Source organism: Desmodus rotundus, chromosome 7 (genome assembly GCF_022682495.2).
Source record: "Desmodus rotundus isolate HL8 chromosome 7, HLdesRot8A.1, whole genome shotgun sequence".
NCBI lineage: Eukaryota > Metazoa > Chordata > Mammalia > Chiroptera > Phyllostomidae > Desmodus > Desmodus rotundus.
This window is the reverse complement of record NC_071393.1, coordinates 71937553-71960889: the sequence shown is the minus strand read 5'-3', so window position 1 is coordinate 71960889 and position 23337 is coordinate 71937553. Positions and strand designations below refer to the sequence as shown.

General features: G+C 39.5%; 1 protein-coding gene and 1 non-coding gene across 2 annotated transcripts; both read right to left on the bottom strand.

Moving 5' to 3' along the window:
* Nucleotides 1–3524: 3524 nt before the first annotated feature.
* TMCO5A (transmembrane and coiled-coil domains 5A) lies at nucleotides 3525–19949 on the bottom strand. The gene is made up of 11 exons (XM_053928962.1): nucleotides 19891–19949; nucleotides 19638–19787; nucleotides 19086–19209; nucleotides 18640–18690; nucleotides 17857–17928; nucleotides 13060–13116; nucleotides 12539–12598; nucleotides 12036–12100; nucleotides 10910–10967; nucleotides 9508–9545; nucleotides 3525–3723 (listed from the first exon to the last, which is right to left on the bottom strand). Exons 1-11 carry the CDS (start codon nucleotides 19947–19949, stop codon nucleotides 3525–3527), a joined length of 933 nt encoding a protein of 310 aa, XP_053784937.1.
* LOC112312127 (small nucleolar RNA U13) lies at nucleotides 8717–8821 on the bottom strand. The gene has a single exon (XR_002975568.1). It is a non-coding gene; the product is annotated as a small nucleolar RNA U13 (small nucleolar RNA).
* Nucleotides 19950–23337: the final 3388 nt, after the last annotated feature.

The following is a 23337-nucleotide window of genomic DNA, read 5'->3' as shown; positions in this document are numbered from 1 at the left end:
CCAGCTTCCTTTTTGTAAACTGTGCATGATAATATATACCTTGTAAGATTGTGTTTAATATGATAATGCAAGTGAAACACTGAAGTGCCCTGCACATAAGAAGAGCTTGCTGAATGGAATTTATGATCATTAATATCATTTCTTTTATAAAAGGAGATGGTTGAGTGTCATGGCCAACTCAGGCTGTGCTTTTTCTGGATCTGCTGAGGCATCTTAGTGTGTGTGGTAGAAAGAACTCAGATCACTGTACAGGTTACTCCTACACTTTAATTTTGTTGTGTGGAAAACATAATGAGAGGGAGAGCTGAATAGTTCTGGGCAGCAATTTTTTAAAAACCTGTGTGGAGGAAGAAGAAGGTAGATTGTTTAAAGAGTCGGGAGGAGGGAGGACTTTGAAAAGGAAAAATAAACGTTACCAAGAGGGAATTTGATTCAGTTTCTGCAAAGCAATGAGCAACACACATCCTTTTCTTCTGTCTTCATGACTCTTACATTTATATATTTATAATTCTTAATGTATTTACCACTGAGGAGTGAGACTTATTTTTGGAGTTTATCAAAAGGTGGAGTCCTGCTTCAAGATGAACGCAGGTATAAAAAGGACAGAGAGTATATAAGGAAATCTACTTAGGACACATTTTGAAGATTTGAGTCAGGTTGTAATTGTAGGTAGTGACTCAGCTCTCGGGACAGGGTACTATGTATATTGTCTGTGCTCCTGATGTTCATACCTCTCTGGTCTAGGAACCTGTGAAGAAAATGGGACCCATGTGCGTTTATCATGGACCTTCCTTCTGGTTTGCATCTAGCCTGAGTGCAATGTAAACAGCTGGATGCTGCAGGCATCAGGAAACAGTGCCCTCTACTGTTCCTGAGGGAACCATGCAGCCGTGGTCAAATGATGAGGGAAGTGCACTGTTCCAGAGCCAAAACAAGCTGCTCTGTTGTCTGCAACCATCAAGACACTGGGAGGCCAGCTGCTGGCACCTACAGTCCGTCTCAGCTGTAAATTCTCAGCAGAAGCAAGACCGGCCAGCCAACAGCAGCTTACCTCCTCTACACTGGTTTCTAGGCAGGCTCTGACCCAGGCCGTATATGAATGCGCCCCTCCCAATTCTCACTGTAAACACAGAAGAGCTTCTATTAGTTTTGCTGCTTAGCAGAAATAATTTAAATTTTTTTTACTAGATTACTAGTTTATTATAAAAGATATAACTCAGGAACAGCAAGATGGAAGAGGTACGTAGGGCAAGGCATGGAGGAAGGGGCTGGGGCTTCCACGCTCCTCCGAGCGTGCCACTGCCCCCTCGGCTCCCCACGTCACCAACCTGGAAGCTCCAAGAAATTTTGAAATGGTGATTTTAGTCATTGAACCGTGCCTTTAGAAGACCTCTGCTTCTCAGTATTATAACATTTAAAATTTTAAACCATTTTAAGGAAGCTGTCATAGAAAACAGCAAGGGATCGACAAATTCTCCTTCGTTTTTTCTGTTCCTTTCTTCCCCTCTCCTTCTCTTTATGAAAACATCTCAAATACCACAGAACCTTTTTTTCATCTTTTATTTTTCAGGACCACTGAATCGTTTTCTACAGAAATGATTTAAACATGGTGGAAACTGTTTTGTTAACTTTCTCTACCTTTTGGTAACAGTTTTTTTTTTTTAAAGACTTTATGTATGTATGTATGTATGTATGTATGTATGTATGTATGTATGTATTTTAGGGAGAGAGGAAGGGAGGTCAGACATAAGAGGGAGAGAAATATCGACTGGTTGCCTTTCATACTCCTTCAACCGGGGACCTGGTCTACAAACCAGGCATGTGCCCTGACTGGGACTTGGACCAGCGACCTTTTGGTTCACAGGCTGGTGCTCAATCCACTGAGCCACACCAGCCAGAGCTAACTTTATATTTATTTATTTTTTATGTTTTTACTTTTTATTGCTGGCTCTCCTGACCCTCTAAGCTGACATCTGTGCTCTGAATTCTCACTCTCAACTACTGTATTCTGTGTGTGACCGCAAACCATAGTCAACATTTACCTTTACTTTAAGCAACAAAAAGGGGAATCTGAGTATTCTAAGCCTGCAGGAGGGATTTGCCTTTTCTATAATAACTTTTGAGTTGTTTCCTCAGAATTACTCTATCTAGCTACAGCAGAGAAAATATAGAGATGAATAATGAAATACATATGAAAGGAAATTTTTAAAAAGTTTTCTTAAATGACTCTGAAACTACACTGTGTGAAAATACCTTTTCTTTCATGATTCCAAGTTTCAAATTCATAAGTTTAGAGGGTACACATTTTTTGCCCTGTCATGAGGCAGAATTCTGATAAGTGGAACCTGGTCACAACTTATCTTTCCCTTCTGTCAAGAATAAAGTCCAGTTTCATGCAGTACTGACCACCCCATGGGAAGCAACTGCCAGGTCCCACTGGATTCCAGAATTCCGCTGCCATTCTTTACAGGAATAAATGGTGTGTGCAATATAGATCTTATTGACATGGTGGAGGGTATTTCCATTTAGGGTATTTCCAACTGGGTAAATAACTCACAGTTATTTGTATTGTCAGACTACATGTGTTTGTGTATTACTCTAGTAATTGCCAGGAGAAAAGACCGGTTTTCTCTGAAGCTTGGGGTTAAGAATTAACCTGCTACATGCAATTTACCAGATTAAGAGAGTTGCTAATTTTTTGGTACTTCTATTTGGTTACTTCTATTTAAAATATTCATCTAAGGTATCACATACTTTAGTCTTTCAGTTAAGAATGGCTTTGCTGACATGGGGTCAATTTATTTAGTGCGTGGTATGTCACTTTATTTAGTGCGTGGTTTCCTTCTCAGACTAGCGTAGCCACAGATCTGATGTCACCTATTGGACAGAGGCATGGGGAATCACTCCCTCCTCTTTTTCTATCGTAGAACTCATTGGGTATGCATGTGATATATCTGTCTCTCCTTCCTACCTTCCTGAAGACATCTCCACCAAGAGGAGAATGACCATTCAGAGGGAGAAGAGGGAGATGAAACCAAATAACATTGCTTTGAGGTTTCTGGGTTTGGCTATGCCTGAACCCCATATTTTTAGTTTCATGAGCCAATAATTTTTTTTTGCTGTAAATTCATAAATTAGCTTTAGCTAAGGTCACTTGCAACCAAAGAGTTCTAACATAAGTAGTGAGCAATCTTCTGCATTGCAGGGATCCAGTTTCTTAGATTAAGGTTCAAGAGAATAATTGATAAATTCTAACTTTGCCTGGCATCTATGACATTATTATAGAAATGATCTAGTTTTGTGTACTGTCCGATACTCGTTAGCTTGTCCATATAACCACAGAAATCTGTTGACAGAACTCTTTACTGGGCAAGTCAATCTTGGAAAGACAGTATGGGGAGGGAAGATAATCAAGTAGGCAAACCTCAAGGGGAAAACTGAAGAAAACCTTTTCCCTCCACAAGCTCTGCCATATCCCAGACTGACACCACTTGTTCCTTTTGCTCAAGGATATTTCTTGGGGATCAGTGAGGTAACATGTCCTCTGCCTCAAGAGTGAGAGATGGGAAGAGGAAGCATCTTAGCTTCCACAGGATGCCCCTGCTTAGTATCATGGGCAGTATGTTGATGAGGACATCTGGATTTATAAAACTTATATGGAAGAACAGGTAGCCCAGCAGTCTGATGAAAAACAGGGTGGTGAAAAAGAAGTATCGAAAAATCCTGAAAAGAGAAAGCCAACTGTTAATCAGAGGTTAGAAAACCAGGAACAAAATAGTAAGTCACATGTAAACGCATGTCAGGCTCCCTCTTGGTATTCAGATGCTCCCATTCTTTGTTGCCTCTATTCCCAACAACCCCTTACAAAGGCAGCCCCTTCCCCTACGCTGGCTTACCAGCTGGGTACTCTCTCTCCTACTGCTGGGTTTTATTTTCTTCTAGCACATATCACTGTCTGCAATTATCTTGTTCCTTTATTTTTGTTTTATTTTTATTTTTGTTTCTGAAAATTGTTCTATGAAGGACTGGTACTAAATTATACCTCACCGGCATACATTTCTGTGATTCTACATCCTCTCCAACACTTGATTTGCTCAAATTTTTAAAATTTGGCCCATCAGATAGATGTAAAGTAATGTCTCATTGTGGTCTTGTTTTTCTTTTTCTTGACAAACAATAATGCTGAACATCTATTCATAGGTTTATTGGTCTTATGTGTTTCTTCTTGCCCATTTATCTACTAGGTTGTTTGGCGTTTCTTATTAAAGGTAGGAGATCTTTATATGTGATATTAATCCTTTTCCACTGTGTATATTTTAGTATCTTCCCTCTATTTTATAACCTTCACTAGCTCTAAACTGTGAAAGAACAAGTTAATAATTTTAATAAAATCTAGTTTATCAACCCTTTCTTTCATTAGAGTCAACACTTTGTGTGTCTTGTTTTAAAAAAATCATGTCCTACGTAATGGCCATAAAGATACTATATTTTCCATTAAGAGTTTATGGTAGTTTAAAAATACGTCCACAAATTCTGTGATACTTCTCCCTTTAAGAGATTCCCCCCCTTCATCTGCGTGTGGGATCGGACTTAATGACTTACTTCAAAAGAATAAAGTATTGAGGAAGTGATAGGGTGTGACCTCCTAGACTACATACTTAAGGCATCACAGCTTCCTTCTTACTCTTAGGAGGAAGCCAGCTGTCATGTTGCAAGGACACGCAGTCAGTCCTGTGGACAGGTCCATGTGATGAGCAACTAAGACCTCTTGTCAATAACTAATAAAATTTGCCAGATGTGTTTATAAACTACCATAAATATAGATCTTCTGTCCCCAGCCAAGCCTTCCAATGACTGTAACTTTGGCCACCCTCCCAACTGCAACCTTGTAAGAGACCCTGAGCCAGAACCACCCAGCTAAGTGATTCACGAATTCCTCACCCATAGAAACTGAAATAATAAATGTTTGTTGTTTGATGCCACTAAATTTTGGAGTCATTTTTTATGTAATAGTAGATAATTAATGCCCATTTTTTTTTTTTTTGAAATCTATGTCTTCAATACATCCAGGCTTGCATTTTGTATATACCATATGGTAGTAATGTAATCTTATTTTTAAAAAATTTTTATTGTTATCTAATCTTATTTTTAAAAAATCTGGATAACCATTTCCTCCTCACAATATCTACTGAACAATTCATTCTTTCCCCTCTGATATACAGTCGTTGTCACATATCGAAGTTCAATATATGCATTGTTTCTGAACTTTTTATTCTATTTCATTGGTCAGTTTTCTAATTCTTGTGATGATATCACACTATCATAATTACTGTAGCTTCATAGTAAGTCCTGATATCTGGAAGTGCATGTTCCCCACTCCTTGCTCTTCTTTAAAGTTGTATAGTTTATTTTTGATCCTTTACTCTTCTGCCCACAGCATTTTTTCCTACTGCTTTATTTTATTTTTTTCTTTTCTAAAAAAATATTTCATTGATTATGTTATTACAGTTCTCCCAATTTTTCCCTTTGTCCCCATCTACCCAGTATGCCCATTACCTCCAGCAATCCCCCCTTACTTTATGTCCATGGGCCATGGGTCTGTTTTGTACTTACCAATTTGTGCTTCTTAATCCCTTTACCTTTCCCCACCCCCATTCTCCCTCTTCCCCTCCCAACTGATATCCCTCTACAGCTCTCCATATCTATCATTCTATTCCTGTTCTCCTTGTAGTTTTTTTTTTGGGGGGGGGTATTCAATTATTGATAGTTGTGAATTCATTGCCACTTTAATGTTTATTATTTTGATCTTTTTCTTATGTAATTCCCTGTAGCTTTTCATATAATAATGGCTTGGTGGTGATGAACTCCTTTAATCTTACCTTGTCTGGGAGGCACTTTATCTGCCCTTCCATTCTAAATGGTAGCTTTGCTAGATAGAGTAATCTAGGTTGTGTGTTCTTGCTTTCATCACTTTGAATACTTCTTGCCAGTCCCTTCTAGCCTGCAAAGTTTCTTTTGAGAAATCAGCTGACAGTCTTATGGGAACTCCTTTGTAGGTAACTCTCTGCTCTTCTCTTGATGCTTTTAAGGTTCTCTCTTTATCTTTAACCTTTGGCATTTTAATTATGTTGTGTCTTGGTATGGTCCTCTTTGGGTCCATCCTGTTTGGGACTCTCTGTGCTTCCTTGACTTGAATGTCTATTTCCTTCACCAAATTAAGGAAGTTTTCTTTCATTATTTTTTTCAAATAAGTTTTGAATTACTTACTCTTCTTCTTCTCCTTCTGGCACCCCTATGATTTGGATGTTGGTACATTTAAAGATGTCCTAGAGGTTACTAAGCCTATCCTCATTTTTTGAATTATTTTTTCTTCCTGCTGTTCTGATTGAATGCTTTTTCCTTCCTTGTGTTCCAAATCATTGGTTTGATTCTCGACTTCATCCTCTCCACTACTGGTTCCCTGTAGATTTTTCTTTATTTCACTTAATGCAACCATCATTTCTGCCTGGGTCTTTTTTATGCCATTGAAGTACCCAAAGAATTCCTGGAGCATCCTGATAACCAGTGTTTTGAACTGTGCATCTGATAGGTTGCTTATCTCCATTTTATTTAGCTCTTTCTCTGGAGTTTTGTTCTGTTCTTTCATTTGGGCCATAATTCTTTGTCTCCCCATTTTGGCAGCCTCCCTGTATTTGTTTCAGTGTGTTAGGTAGAGCTGTTTTGACTCCCTGTCTTAGTATAGAAAAGCACACTTGTTAAGTTGTATGGGGTGGAGCCTTAGGTAATTACCAGGATAGGGCAACCCATGTCATTGCTCTGTTGCTCTGTGTTGGGGAGGGCTCTCAGAGGAGACAATTGTGTTGCCTGGTCTCTGGGGTTTTTCCTGGGAGGAAGCTGTCTCCCGGCACTCACACTTCCCTTTCTCCCCATATGCCACTGGTGCCCTTCCAGCTGTTGCCCTGGTATCAAATCCCAGAGAGGGTGGGTCTGCATGAGTCCTAAGTCCATTGTGGGCCCTTTAAGAGGAGTCTCTTGAGAATCTGGCAGTTTGTCCTGCTGTCCCAGCCCCACTGGTTTTCATAGCTAGAAGTTATAGAGACTAATCTTTCTGGTGCTAGAACCCTGGGCTGGGTGGACTGGACTGGGGCTGGGATACCTTGCTCTTGAGGTACCTTTCACAATTTTTATCTACCACATGTGTACGTGGGACTGCCCATTCCTGTCTCTGCACCTCTCATCTACACATCTCCATACCTCTGCCCTTCTCCACATCCCTGCCCCTCCTACACGTCTGGAATAATGTAGCTTCTTTACATCCTTGGTGGTCAGACTTCTACACAGCTTGATTTTCTGACAATTCTGGGTGATATATGTTTTGTAGTCTGGTTTTATTTTTTGCTATAGTTGTGTGCAGAGGTGAGACATGTTTACCTACACCTCCATCATGACCAGAAGTCTCACATATAATATTTTTTAGAATCATTTTGTTCAATTACATGAAAAATCTTTCAGGGAGTATGAAATTGAATTGACTTAATCATTTGGAGACAACTGATATGTTTATGAACTAAAGCTTCCTACCCATGACTATGGTATTTTCTTCTTTCATTTATGTTACCTTTAAAATTTCCTAATAACTTTTTATAAATTTCCCTATAAATTTCTTTCTTTTTTCTGTATTACCCTTATTTAGCTGTGCTTGGCTGCCTCCTGCCCCAGGACAAATCCACCTTCCCTCACCAGTCAAAACCAGCCCTTTCTCCTCCACTCCCATTTTTAAAGTTTTCCTGTAGAGTTGATCTTGGTGACAGGATCCAGGATCCATTCTAGTACAGCATCTTGGTCAGAATTGGAATCAGAAGCCCTTTACAAACCTCTTCCCATGACTCTCCCTGAAGCTGGATATGATATTCATGAGAGGGTTTTGAGATGACATCTGTGGGTTGACATTTCCAGGGAAAATCCTACAAATATTCAAGTTTTCTTATCTCTTGAGTCAGTGCCCAATATACCAGTGGCCCCAAAGGATGTTGGAGCAGAATAAGAGCACATTTGTATTTGATGTGATAAACTAGACTTGCAGGATGTGGTGAGGTTCTTTCCAGGATACCAACTTTCTGCAAGGCACACTGTTCTTATTCTGGGATCCCACTTGGGCAATTCCATGCTGGGCACTGGTATTAAAGTACATATTAAAGACAGACTAGGTGTTTTAAGGAAAATTCTGCTAGTTGTTCTGGGAATTTTATATTTAGAGATATCAAAACAAGTAATACTTTACTTACCTGGTATGAAGGAATATTCTCCATAAACAAAATTGCCACAAATTGGAGCTGATCTTTAATTTTATGTTAACCATTTTGATGGAACTCTTTCTAAATCCTTTTTCATACTACCCTGAATATATGTTTCTCTATGCCTTCTTAAACAGATTATTTTGAACATAATTTGACCTTTTCTTGAAAATGCAGGAACTTCATGAATACCAATTTTACTTTGCTATCATAGTAAATCCTTTGGGGATAATATCTTCTCAGTTGTTTGAATCTTGAGTTCTTATTTAGTTTAACAAGCATCTTTGAGCAATTATTACGTGCTGGATGATGTTAGGTGCTATCTCCTTTTCACAGTCATTTTTTTCTCTTTTATCTGCTGTTAGGCAGTGGTATACTTGGATTTGGAAGTTCTCTCCCCATTTCTACACATATTTTTTTCATGTCAGAAGGATAATGTACTAACACTGTAACAAAGTTTGGGAGAGGAATATCACACAAAAATAGTGTGAAAACCCAATCATCATGCTTATGAACCACAAAAAGATCTCCCTATTTATGATATACTGAAGTGACTGGGGAACCAGGTCTATTAACTAAGTCAAATTGTTAAAGGAAGAGGGGAATGAGTATAAGATTTACCACATTTGTTTTAGATGATATGATTCTTGTTTCTTATTGCTATTAGGTCATTGATTTTTAATACCGGAAAGTTGAGATTAGTAATTGCCTTTGAACAAGGTGGTCATAATTTTAGAACTGAGAAACATAGTCATTAATGACACTATTTGCTGACTCTGTGTGTGTGTACAAGGTTCTCCTTGTCTACACTTTGCTTTCTGCCAGGATGGCTAAGCATAACCCCAAGAAAGTATACTCAAAGATATTTACTTACTTTCTACAGAACCATTTTCCTTTATTTTGGAGAGAATTAACCTGGGAGAAAAAGAAAAACATTGATAAATTAGCAATTTCTGGAAGCTATCATCACTGTCAAATAATATTCAGTGAACCATTAGTTAAATGTTATATTTAGATAATATCACACATGTTTTTATATGCATAAAAAGACAAAATTTTCAAAGATAACTATATATGTATAAAATTCTATGTAACCTTTTTAATATAGTGGTAGGAATAAACAAAGTCATAGAAAGGTAAAGTATGTTGCTGGAGGTCAGTGCGTCTGAAGACCAGCTATTCTGATTCTGGACTCTCTCAAGTACATCCTTACCTTCTCCTTAGCCAGTAATCCTTAGAAAGGTTTACAAGCTATGAAAACCACACAAAGTTATTCAAAGGGCTAAGCTTAAAAAGTTACAAAAATGTAAAGGTGAGGATGCATCCTGGATTTCTGTGGCATCACTTTTCTAAAATATTTTCTTAGTTATTTCATTTTTCTTTTAACTTCCTTGTGAGATAAAAAAGGAAGAGGAATTGCAATCATTTAAAATTGTGGAAGTGAGGCTCATGGAATTAGAATGAGAAGCTTTCTGGGTTACAAATTTGGCGCTGTAGCTTGAGTGAGATTAAGTGGTATGCCAGTCGGTTGGCTGCTCAGGTAGCCTCTCTGTAAAGATTGCTCAAAAATAGGTCATAGAGCCATCACAGCACTGATAATATTCATAAAGACAGCTCTGTTTGTCCTCTGGCAGGTGGTCTGAGGGAGCACTTTGATGAGCCACTGGGAGTAGATGATGGGAAACACTGGGAGGATGCCACGCTTAGTTCTAGAGGGGTTGATTTGAGAAGTTGTTTGCTGAATAGATACATAATCTTGGGGCCAGAATAAACATGTTCAGGACAATGGGAACCATGGCCACTGTGAACACTGCCTAACAAACATCCAAACATCTGGATGACTCCAAGGACAATCAACGGTTAATTATTGATACTTGCTTCTTTTCTGAGATTTTAAAGGCTATGTTATCTCAACAACATAAAATTTCTGGGGAACGCTAACCTTGGCTCTAAAGACAATATAAATTATGAACACAAAGTCCAAAAACTTTATCTTTTAGCCTTATGTACTTGCTGCTACTAGATGCCACATGGGCCAAGAGGCCTGACGCTTCATATCCAATTCTATTTCCTTCTGGCCTTTGCATGTATTCTGGTGACATCATGATGTTACATAAGAATAGACACCAAAGCTGAATCATAAAGAAGCAATGACGTCCTATGTTTTAATTCACACCCCAACCCCGATTAGATGGTGAGAGATGCCTGGTGGCCTGTGTGGTGGAAGATTCAGGGCTGTGTGGGCTCATCAGGAAAGAGTACTGTGATGGTTTGAGGTGGAAGGAATGAGTGGTGCGTGTGTCATGTGTTGGCCCCTCCCCATAGAGTGTTCTCTCAGTTACGTACTCCTTCTTACTTCCATTCTGAATTCTCTGAGGTCTTAGGCTATTTTCTTTGAGAACATGTCATTTGTGTGTCTATAAAGAGAGTGAAAACAATTGTTCCTTGTATCTTCTTTGCTTGTTTAGGTTTGGAATGCCTTGGAATTATGTTTGGTACTGTTCTTGGAAAATGAACACGGGAAGATTGGTGTATGTTTGCTGGCTTGTACTATTTGGGAATCCTTTGAAAGGCATTGACACTGAGAGACACTGAAGATGGAGTGGAGTGCTTACCTTATTATTTTGGTGTTTAAAATCTTTTCTCTCAGAGTTCATGTTCAAGACTTTTGATCTGGGGGAAAAGAACCAAAATAGGGATTGAATAAGTACTCTCAAATATTCACATTATGTGATGGTTATTTAAAAAGTTTCAGAATCTAAAGCTATGCTACTATTGTAGCTAGTGGGTACATGAAGATATTTACATTTAAATTAATTAAAATGCAAAATAATCAGTTCCTTGGTTACAACTCAGTACGTGGCTAGTTGCTACCTATTGGATAGCAGAGAAAGTTCTATTGGGCAACTCTGTTCTAGGATCTTAGCTTAGCAGTCAAGCCATACCTACTGCTCAGGAAGAATTTAGGGAGACTTGAGGGTGTCCTTTAGGGGTAAGGATCTCCAAGTCCAGGTGTCCTCACCCCCAGGCCATCATGTGTACTTGGCCTAGTTAGAGGCTGTGTGCAAGTTGGGTCTCTTTCATTTGATTCCCAAGATCCCAAAATATTTAATAAATAGAAATAGTTATCAACTGAATTTAGATTTGACTTCCAAAGAGGGTCAAGAAATGGAAGTGAGAATTTTGGTTTTGGTTTCTTACCATTTAGACTCTTATTTATCATTTCTAATATATATTTTTTCATTTCTAATTTTTTAATGTTTATAGTTTAATATAGCTTGAATTTTATACTATGATAGCTTTAATCTGTGTCTAGAGATTCATTTCATTTTTATCCCATATGGTTCAGTTCTCATATGTTTGGGGAAGTAAGGATGGTATTAAGTTTTAAGGCATTTTCTGTGATATATAAGGAATGTCCTCCTGTTAAAGATGACTAACCAATAACTCTTTTAAAAGTATATGTTCTTGGCCTTAATATAAACTTGAATAACTGATAATATGATAAAATTATAAAGGGAGATGTGTTTCTCGAGTCTTTTAAGAAGAATGGGAGAAGGACCTGCACTTTAAAGTTGGTGTGGTCTGAACAGGCTGGCCAGACCCTACCCAGGGAAAGCCATGTGGTGTGGGGCTCACTCAATTCCAACTGGGAACTGGTCAGAGAAAGGTTTGCTCTGACCCAGGCTGAGATGGAGTTACCACTAAAACCAGGATGTTCCTTTGTTTGCCAAAGCTCACACTTCTTTTTCAAGGAACCGAATCTCTAATTCTTCTTCTATTTTCCTCAAAGTTTCTTGGTACTTCTTTAAAGAGAAAGAAAAGAAACCACAGTTACTGATCAGAAGATTTGTGCCTTTTCTACTTCTAGTAAGCATGAATTATTACATGGTAACACGAATGGCTGGAATTCCCACTGCCACTTTATCTCCTTTCCTAGGCCCCCACCCCACCACTATTGATCTCTCACTACACTTCACTATTGGGCAGGTCCCTAGGGAAATAGGGATTATAAATAAATAGGAAAAGTGCTCATCAGTAATTTAGGAACACAGAGGTTGGGAGACCAGGGCAGTAATAAATAGAATGATATTGGTGGTAGAGTTTTGAGGACCCTAAAGTCCTTTGGTAGTACCACCTTGAAGAGTTAAAATTGTTCCAGACTGTATTCTTTGAAAAGCCTGGATACATTTCACCCTGTACATTAACAAACCCTTTGCTGTCCCTTGACTTAGAAGCTGTACCTTTATGCAGAGGGCCTGATCTTCACAGAGCTGGGCCACAAATGCAAAGTCTTCCATTACCTGAGAAGCAAAAATTCAGCCTTAAATTTCTTTCAGTAAACTGCTATATAGACAGGAGTATACTTGTTTCCTTCTACATCCCAGACCCTAAACACAGTTTTCTAATTATTCTAAATTTGTTTTTGCTGTACATATGAACTAATTTCTTCCTTCCTTTTTTTTTTATTTGAGGATAAACAAGTAGCGTTTTACCATCCCAGTGGGAAGTATTTGAGAAAAGTTGGGAGAAGAATGCATACTAATTTGTTGGGTTTATAGATTATGGAATGTACCCTGTAAAAATGTTAACAAGAAGTAAACCTAAGGGATTGTATTCATCTTTCTTCTCTTTATCTCCTCCCTGGCCCCATAATGGTATGGATCGGGAACCTTAAAACTCAGTCATTTGAAGAATGTATTAGATGGTTTGGTTGAGGATCTAGTTTCTCTTTCTTTGGGAGAAGTAGCGTTTACTTTGTTACCTTGTTCAGCTCCTTCTCTTGGTCAGCACAGGAAGCTTCTAGCTGCTGTATCTTAAGCTATAGAAAGGAACAGAGATTGGTAACTCAGCACAGTGAAAACCATACAGGATTCCATTCTGAAATGCTGTCTGGAAGTTATTTTACAGATGGCTGGAGGATATCAGGCATGATTTCAAATGTCTTTTTGATGGAGGAGCCAAACCATCCAGCATTCTTCGCAGCTGCCTGGTGAGCCTGCTTTTCTATACTTCCAACCTTTTCCCATCCATCAGTGCTTCCTTCACCCCTAAACTTCAATTCTTGCTTCCTTCTTAGCCTTTTCTCTAAGGGAAAACATCAAGCTTGAAAAAACTCACTCTTCCTTTTCCTTTTATATATTCATTGCTCACTCTATTCTCCCTCCCTGTATTTCTCTTCTCTCTTTTCCTTCCTTAAATATTTGATGAAAGCCTATTTTATATTGGCCACCAAAATGGAATAACAGGGAAGGGGCTAGTGGGGACTAACGGATACAGTGGTAATAGGATTGATAGGCTCTCTGCCTCACATGGCTGATTCTACTTGGGGGACATAAATAAGTCAACATGATAATGATAAATGCTGTGAAGGAAATGAAAACAGAGTAATGTGATGAAAGTGAGTGATGGTATAAGAGCTATTATAGATGTGATGATATTTGAGCTGATGTCTAATGGATAAATATTAGAAAAATGGGTATCTAGAAGAAATATGTGCAATGCAGAAGTTATAGCAAAGGCCAAGACTGTGAAGTAGCAAAATCTGGTGCATATGGGTAAGTTATTATATGGCTGGAACACAGGGGAGACTGGTAAGAAGAAAATTAAGTGAGGAATGTTAGACATGGATGAGATATTGTGGGGCCTTATAGTTTCCAGAAAGAGTTTGGTTCTTTATTCTAATTACAGTGAGAAGCCATGAAAGAGCTTGCCAAGAAGTAATGACATGATCTGATTTGTGTTTTTAAAGAGGACTTTTCTATGTGTGGGAAGTTCAATGTTTAAGTGTAAGAGTAGAAGCAGAAAGATGAGTTAGGAGGCTACTTTAGTGTCCAGATGAGGGGTTATGGTACCTTGCAAAAGGGTAGTAGTAATAGTAGTAGTATATAGAGAGAAACGGATGAATTTGGGATATATTCTGTAGATAGAGCAGACCTGACTGCATCTTTCCCACCTTCCATTTTCAAGACTATTGTTCCTACTTTTACCTAAGTAGCATTATTTCACATTTGGACTCTTCCAACAGTTCCTTTCCCCTCCAGCCAGGTCCAGATAACCAAATGTGCTAAGGGCTATATTTTCAAGACAATGGTCTGAATCACAAGGAGTTGAAGCAAGTGCTGAACTGATACCCTCATGCAAGAGGAACAGAAGCAAAAGAAATCCTGTGTATTTCATAGAATTAGAGATATCACCTAATAATTCCAGAACACAGGTGGGCCAAAGGGAATGATTCAAATGGGTAATAATACTCTAGAACTCTTTAGGACAGGGTTAATCACTGACAAGAAAATACTAGCCATTGTTCTGACAATGCCTAGAACTCTCTATCTATTGTCTATCAGCTCAGCTCACCTGACATAGCCAGCATAGCCAGACTTAAAATGTCACCACTAGATTCTGGCCAGGTTACTGCCAGAAAAACTTGTTCTGGGGAGAAGGAAGAGAAACTCCTGACAAAAATAGTCAAGGGGCTTCATAATCCTTTCTAGTCTTAGCTTCAATTTCTTCCTGATAGAAAGTTTCCTGGATAAGATTTATGGTCAAGATGGAGGTGTAGGTGAACACACTCTGCCTCAAAACAAATAACACCCAGAACTGTCAGAAAATTGAGCTATATGGAAGTCCAACAACCAAGTATTTAAAGAAGCCACATTCATCCAGACAGGTAGGAGGGGTGGAGACACAGGAAAGGTGTGGAGACACATGGAGTTGTGGTGTGGCACAGATAGGTGGTGGCAGTGGATCAGGCTGTCCCATATTCATGTGTGGTGGATAAAAATCAGGAAGGATACCTTGGGAGCAAGTGACCCCAGCTGAAGGCCAGACCACACTGCTCAGGGTTCCAGTGTCAGGAGATAAATCCTCATGACTTCTGGCTATAAAAACCAGTGGGGATTGGAGTAGTAGAAGAAACTGTCAGATTTTCAGGAATCTCTGCTTAAAGGGCTTGTATGGACTTAGAACATACCCCGCTCTGGGGTTCAGCACAAGGGGAAGGGCTGGAAGGCTGCCAGTCACATACAAGGAATGAGTGAAGTGATTGGAAACAAGGCAATTGCTGGGCAAACCTCCAGAAGCCAGGCAGTGGCACTGTCCCCTCTCTGAGCCCCCCCTGAACACAGAGCCACAAAGCAGTGAAACAGGTTGTCCCACCTTGGCGACCACCTAAGGATCCACCCCACACAATTTACGGGTGCCTTTTCTACAATAGTTCAAACTGCTAAGACAAGGAGTAAAAGTAGCTCTAACTAATACACAGAAACAAACACAGGGAGGCTGCCAAATTGAGCAGACAAAGAAATATGGCCCAAATGAAAGACCAGAAAAAAAAAAAACCCAGAAAAAGAACTAACTGAAACAGAGATAACCAACCTATCAGATGCAGAGTTCAAAGCACTGGTGGTCAGGATGCTCAAAGAACTCATTGAGTATGGCAACAAAATAAGAAAGAAACAAGAATAAATTAAGGTTACACTAAGTGAAATAAAGAAAAATCTACAGGGAACCAATAGCGGAGAGGATGAAGCTGAGAATCAAATCAATGATTTATAACATAAGGAAGAAATAAGCATTCAATCAGAACAGCAAGAATGAAAAAGAATTCAAAATATGAGGATAGTCTAAGAAGCCTCTGGGACATCTCCAAATGTACCAACATCCAAATCATAGGGGTGCCAGAAGGAGGAGAGTAAAAGCAAGAAATCCAACATTTATTTGAAAAAGTAATGAGAGAAAACTTCCCTAATTTGGTGAAGGAATTAGACATACAAGTCCAGGAAGCAGAGAGAGTCTCAAACAAGATGGACCCAAAGAGGACCACACCAAGACACATCATAATTAAAATGTCAAAGATTAAAAATGAAGATAAAATCTTAAAAGCATCAAGAGAAGAGCAGAGAGTTACCTACAAAGGAGTTCCCATAAGACTGTCAGCTGATTTCTCAAAAGAAACTTTGTAGGCTAGAAGGGACTGGCAAGAAGCGTTAAAAGTGATGAAAAGCAAGAACCTACAACCTATTTACTCTATCCAGCAAAGCTATCATTTAGAATGGAAGGGCAGATAAAGTGCTTCCCAAACAAGGTGAAGCTAAAGGAGTTCATCCTCACCAAGCCATTATTACATGAAATGTTAAAGGGACTTATTTAAGAAAAATAAGGTCAAAACTGAACGTTAAAGTGGCAACAAATTCACAACTATCAACAACTGAATCTAAAACAACATACTAAGCAAACAAGCAGAGCAGAAACAGAATCATAGATATGGAGATCATTTGGAGGGTCATCAGCTGAGAGGGGGAAGGTATAAAATGAGGCAAAATGTGCAGGGATTAAGAAGCATAATTGGTAGGTACAAAATAGGGGGATGTTAAGAATAGTATAGGAAATAGAGAACCCAAAGAACTTGTATGCACAACCCAGGGACATGAAAAAAGTGGGGGGATTGCTGGAGGAAATGTGGGTACCTGGTGGAGAGGGACAAAGGGGGGAAAGTTGGGACAACTGTAATAGCATAATCAATAAAATAGATTTAAAAAAAGTTTCCTGGATCAGCATGGCCAAGCAAGATTACTTGGTAGATTTGGAGTTCCTGTTTTGTTTGTATGTGGGGGACGAGCATTGACACGGATTTGGCCAACTGAAGATAGGGGAGTAATTCCCTGTTGGTTTATTTTCTATTTTATTTTCAGTGCGTCCGTATATCTTCAGAGGCTTCATATATACAATGTAGGCTTAAGTGTGGGTTTAATAAGCTAAGGAGAAGCAGATAAGACAAGGGAAAAACTAATTGTACAGAAGTATTAAGAATTTTATCTGCTCTCAACAAAATAAATGTCTCAAATTCTTATATCTTTGATTAGATGGGTTGCGGTTGTGCTCAGATTGTTAGCTCGGGAAGGCAATCAGAGAAATGCTAAGCATTGTATGATGTGCTTAGTGGATAGAGGTCACTAAGTATTTGAGTGAACAATTGAATAGATTCTTTCTGGATTGGAATCACTGACAGGGTGTGTAATCTGTCTAACATGGTAGATTTATAAATCTTAGCTCTGCCTCTGTGAATTCATACATATACCTCAGTCAGAATTTTAAATAATTACTTTAAAATTATGTGACTTTTCAAGACTTTAGTCCAAGAATATTGGTTTCAAGAAAATTTTATATACACAATCCTTACATACACAACTTCTCTCAGTACTCAGATTGAGGATGGCAGGAACTGATTAAATGCCCAACCTCATACATCAACCACATTAAATGCTGGGGCCAGGATTTAAACTAGGGATTTCAGCTATCTCCAGTATTATATAAGTATTTGTGCATTTGTGCTGTGCTTTTTCTGATGGGAAAGAGAACAGAAAACAAAATATATGGCTTCAGAGTAAAATTTCTTAGTAAGGGCAGAGGAGAATTCAGCATTCAGCGTCTCAGGCTTAATTAAGCCTGACTTGGACTAAAACTACAAAGAATTTATCCCAACTTTGACAATTGTTTTCACTTGAAGGCTTGTTTCCTGGTCATATACCCCAGACCCATTTAAAATTGTTTTTTCATTTACCTTTGACTCTTCTGGCGTTCCCTTTAGATTGACTTTTTCATACTTGGTTGCCTTAGGTAATTTCCTTGTAAGCTATGGTTTAAAAAAAATACATTTCAAGTAAAAAATACATCTAATTAAGATATAGAAGACAAAGGCATTTTCTGTGTGGGGGCCAGTAACTTGGCCTTGATAAAAACTGCCAGGAGATAGACCCTTGGTGGATACTTGAGAACATCTTTATTGTACCTCCATCTTCTCACTCATCTTAGCCACCAAAGCTAGAGTCTACTTAGGACAGGAGTACTTCCTTGAACCCCTAACCCATGCTGGGTCACTCGGGGTTGCAGGCATGGGTCAGAAAGTAGGATATCATAGAAAACCCACCATGCTCTGATTTAGAGTTGAGGTAGAGGGAATACCTGGACAAGGAAAATGGAATTCTTAGGAATTATTTTTTAAAAGTCTGTGTTGAAAGTAAAATTAACCTCTCACCACAAAGGTTCCAGTCAAATTACTTCAAAGGAGTGTCTGTTGGAATGAATTTCCTTATGTTAAAATGAAGAACCCATGAGATCACTGAAGACCTTGAATACCCACCCACTGCTTTCGCCTGAGGCTTCCAGGGAGAATCATTGTATGTGGGTCATTAAGCTCAGCCTCAGGAGAGTGGAACAGCAGTAGTACCCACCCCAGCATAGGCCTCCTTGACATCTGGGTTTCTCTATCATCATTTCCCTCCCTTGTTTCTTTGATGACTGAGGATGGTATGGGGACACTGGGGAACACAGAGCCCTACCCCACCTTTCTTTGAAGTTCTTCTATATTGTGGACCAGAGCCTCATTCTTTCTTTCCTGTTGAAAGAGGCAGAGTGTAAGTGTGCATCTGCATACCACCATCTATCTATCTTCATTCAGCTGATTGTTCTTCATTTCACTCCAGTGATATTTTCCTACAGAAACTCCATCTCACTTCATGATGCCAGAAAAAAACCTGTGGTTTGATCTCAATATGTACACACCAAATTTCAAGGGACAGAGATGACCACATGTAGGGCTACCAATATTAAATGTTACCAAAGAAACCCTGCCCACCACATTTCCCCTTCCATGCATGGTCACATCTGCCATAACTTTTGAGTTGACTCTTCTTTGAATGTAAAAAGGTGGGACTAGCTTATCTGACAGTTGATGAGGGGTAGGATGAAGAATAAAACTTTTCAAGTGGCTCTTCCCAGCTTCTTGCTTACAAGTCTGGCTGTTTCTTCTTCTAGCTCCTGCAAGGCTCTTTCCCTTTCCAGTGTGGTACAGTTTTCCTTCTCCCACTCCTCATCTTCTGCCAAGTCTCTGGTCTGAGTGATCTCTCCTTCCAGCCTGGATGACACAAGCACACACTGTGAGAAACTGGCAGTTTCAGAGCTGATAAAACACATATCAGTTTTAAGGGTATTTCAATGATAATAAATACAAATCGCAAGTTTGGAACCCTTCTTTCCTGGATCATTAAAATCAGGTTCACTTTAAAGGTAGGAAAGGTAAGATTCCCCTGCTTCCCAAGTAAAGTAACCCAATGTTTTTTCAACTCAGGTAAATGTCACCTCATCTTTTAGAAATCTGTTTGAAAGTTACTATATTGTAGGGTTTATGTCAGAGAGAAATTCCAAGGAATGAAGAAGAAAGATTTTGCTATACAAGACATAGGTCTCTAGAGTAAGCTGTAAAATTCAGTTTTGTCTCTTCTTCTTCACTCTTCCTCCCTCCTTTTGGACTGGGAGCTCCCCTTATGAAATCCCAACACTCACCTCCGAATCTCATCTTCTTTCTCATGTATTTTTAGAAGAAGTTCCTGATTTGCTTCATCTATTCTCTGCATATCCTTTTCAAGGTCTGTGTTTAAACTGTTAATGTTCCTCTTTGATTGGGCCAGTCTTAAGATTTCCACTTTCTCGGACCTGTAGTCTCAGCCCCCCAAATGAACAAGGGCCAGTTATCTTAAGATCAAAAAACTTTGGACCAAAGGGGATATCTAGAAGACATGTAATTGATTAACATTACTGTTTCTGGGAGCACACTTTTTCTTTTTTCACTCTTAGGAAATTATATTTCTCAATCATGCTTCATGATTTGTTTCAATAATTCTAAACTCAGTCAGCAAGAGAGGTCTTCCCTACGCCTTTTCATCCAAAGTACTCCACTCTGATTCCAGGGGAAGTTTCCTTCTTTAAATCACCTCTTGTATTGAAGAGAATGGATTCTCACACAAATTGTTCACAAAGTCTGCTCATGCAATACACTTTTATTGAGTACTTTTATCAAGGCAGCTGGCACATCACTAATGGTTGAGCTCAGTTTTATGCAGAGCCACAAAAGGTTTCCATGGCAGGTAGGGTTTTAGTCCCTCTCTCTCTCCTACCATCTCAAAAATTCTCTGTTGCCCACTACAAAGTCTGAGAATCTACCATGGGAAATCACTCCACTGAGTGGACACAAATATGATCCAGCCAGTCACTTTCAAGAATGCAATTATTGATGACACCAGATGAATGGCTGGGTGAGAGGTTTCCCTTGTCTCTCCCCTTGAAGTTACAACAATTTAAACAGCTATAATTTTAAAAAAAGGATTCCCTGCTCAACACAGAAACATGTCTGAGAGACCCACACATTGAAACTTCGGAAGGTTGGTGAGTGGGAGAGAGTTAGGGAGGAGGGAAGGGAGAAGAACCAGGATGATGCCACAGATGGACACAGCCTGGAGCTCACTGTGGGTCTTGGGAGAGGGGAGGAATCAGCTTTTTGTGTACTCCCTGAGCCTAGAGAAACAAGGAGGTACTGTGAGCTCTGCCAGAGTGCTTAGTATGTGCTGTAGCTGAACCCAGTGACCCAGGTGGAGACTAAGTATAGAGGTGTGGTTGTGGTTGTCTGGTAGCTGCCATTGCCAGACAGAAAAACAAAGCCAAGGAGCCTGGCCACCTTCCTTCACCCTCCCAGGGCTCACTCCCTTTCACTCCCTCAGAGCTTGCAGTGGACCCCAGAAAAGGATTTAGAGGTGAATGCAGGGCTACAGAACACGTTATCTGCAACACGGAGACATGGAACCATGTAGGCATTTTCCCCCTGAATTGTGGGTACATGCTGCCACTGATCCCTGTGACAGGGTAGAGATACAGAGGTGAGGTGTCTGGCATATGGAAATTGCCATTACTGGGAGGTACCAGCTGACTTTTTCCAGCTTACTCCACTTCCAATCATTGTGGTTGTGTTGCCAGCAGAATCTGGTTGCAGGGGATAGCTTGGAACTCCAGTGCCCAACACATTTCCCCATAGGGGTGGTGCTCTGCGACCAGGGCCATTGGGTCACAAAGGAGATGCCCATCACAGGAGAATATAAAGGGCATTTTCCACCTCCCTCAGAGATTCTAGAAACCAGACCAATGTAAGAGAAACTAAGAAACCTGTGCTTCAGTGCCACCAACTGGAAAACAAAGAAAGGCTTCTTATCAACCTACAGGGAATGATGCTCTTAATGATTCAATAGTCTAGATGTCTAGACAGAAGGAGTCCATCAAATACCTAAAATAACTAAGATAATGAGGCAGTTCAGAAAGTGAAAAATCTCCAGAAAATAAACTTAAAGACAGAAATGTGTGATTTAAATGACACAGTATTTAAGATTGCAATTCTGAAAAAACTCAAAAAGATACTAGAAACCACAGATAGGGATTTTAATGAACTGAGAAACAAAATCAATAAACAAAAGGCGCACTTGACCAGAAAGATGAACACTTTAAAAAAGAACCAAAGAGAAATTCTGGAGAAGAAAAACTCAATAAAAGAGATGAAGAATAAACTAGCAAGCTTAGGAAACAGAGCTGGCCAGATGGAGAAAAGAATTAGTGACATTTAAGATAGAAATCTAGAAATATTGCAGATGAAAACAAGAGAGACTTGAGAGTAAAAAAAAAAGAAAGGAAAAACAAAGGAAAATGTCTACAAAAACTATTTGACTTCATCAGAGAGGCGATATAAGAATAATGGGTATACCAAAAAAAGAAGAGAAGAAGGAGGGAACAGAGAGCCTATTGAAACAAATAATTGATGATCATCCAAGATGGTGGAGGAGTAAGTGGAAGCTTTACTAACGTCCTCCTGACCAATCTGTAATTATAAGTAAATTGTAGAGTAATCATTCTGAATAACCAACTGAACACTAGCTAGAGAGAAGCCTTATAACTGCAGACAGAGAAAAGAAACCACTTAACCACAACAAGACTGGTAGGGAGTGCAGAGGAAGCATGAGAGAGCTGGCTGGGATCCCATGGGCAGCCGTTGGAAGTTCTGGAAGGATATTTCAGTGGCTGGGGGTTTCCACCTGAGAAATGTGGGATCTAAACTGCTTATAGTACCAGAGCAAAAAAGGACCCCAGATAATATCTAGCTGTAAAAAGTGGTAGAGTTTCTTTCTGCTAGGGAGAGATGGCCAGAGACACAGAGAGCCTCTTACAGAACCAATGTACAAAATTTTGTTTGCAGCCACTTACTCTTGGCTCTGGCTGAGGGAGGGCAGAGAAGCTTAGAAATGCCTGAGGAGAGTCTGGGGTTCATGGCTCTTGGGAGAGAACTGAAGGAACAGGTGTCAGGATCCCTGCGCTGAATGATTCCCCATACTGTAGAAGCCATCTTTCTCAGGCAGATCACTCCTCTCCCAGTGGCATCAACCTGAGGGGAATCATAGCTCCACCCATAGGAATTACTATGCCCCACCCTGTGGAGATTAAGCCAGGTTGCTGATTACAACTTGAGGCTATATCATTGATTAGTTTAAATAAGGTGGGTCCCTGGGAGCTCTATGAGACCTCAGCTGACCCTCCCCAGGGCCCAGTGCTGATAAAACCCAGCCTTGGTGTGTAGCCTGGTTTTTTTCTGCACACAAACAGGCCCAGCAGAGTGAGCCACATGCTGTAGATCACTGATAGCTCCAAACAGGTTGTCCAGGGTCAGTCACAAGCAGTATTAGACAAAGACCTACATCAGAGTTTTTGCAGATCTACCTAATACATAGAAACAAAGAACCAGCTATGAAACAGACCCCTAAAGAAAGAACAAGAGAATTCTCCAGAAGAGCTAGATGAAGTGGAAGGAAACAATTTATCAGATAAAGACTGTAAAGTAATGATTATAAGGATACTCAACAGCAGGAAAAAGACATAGAAACCATAAAAAGGACCAGCCAGAAATAAAGAAAGCAATATCTTAAATAAATAATATACCAGGAAGAATAAATAGGAGGTTACATGAAGCAGAGGATCAAATCAGTGGTTTGGAAGACAACGTTGAAAAAACACCTAAGCAGAGACAGAAAGCAGTCATAGTCAGGGATTTTAACACCCCTTTGACTTCAATGGATAGATCTTCCAGACAGAAAATCAACCAGTGGCCTTATATGACACACAGATCAAATGGGTTTATTTGATATCTTCAGAGCCTTTCATTCCAAAGTAGAAG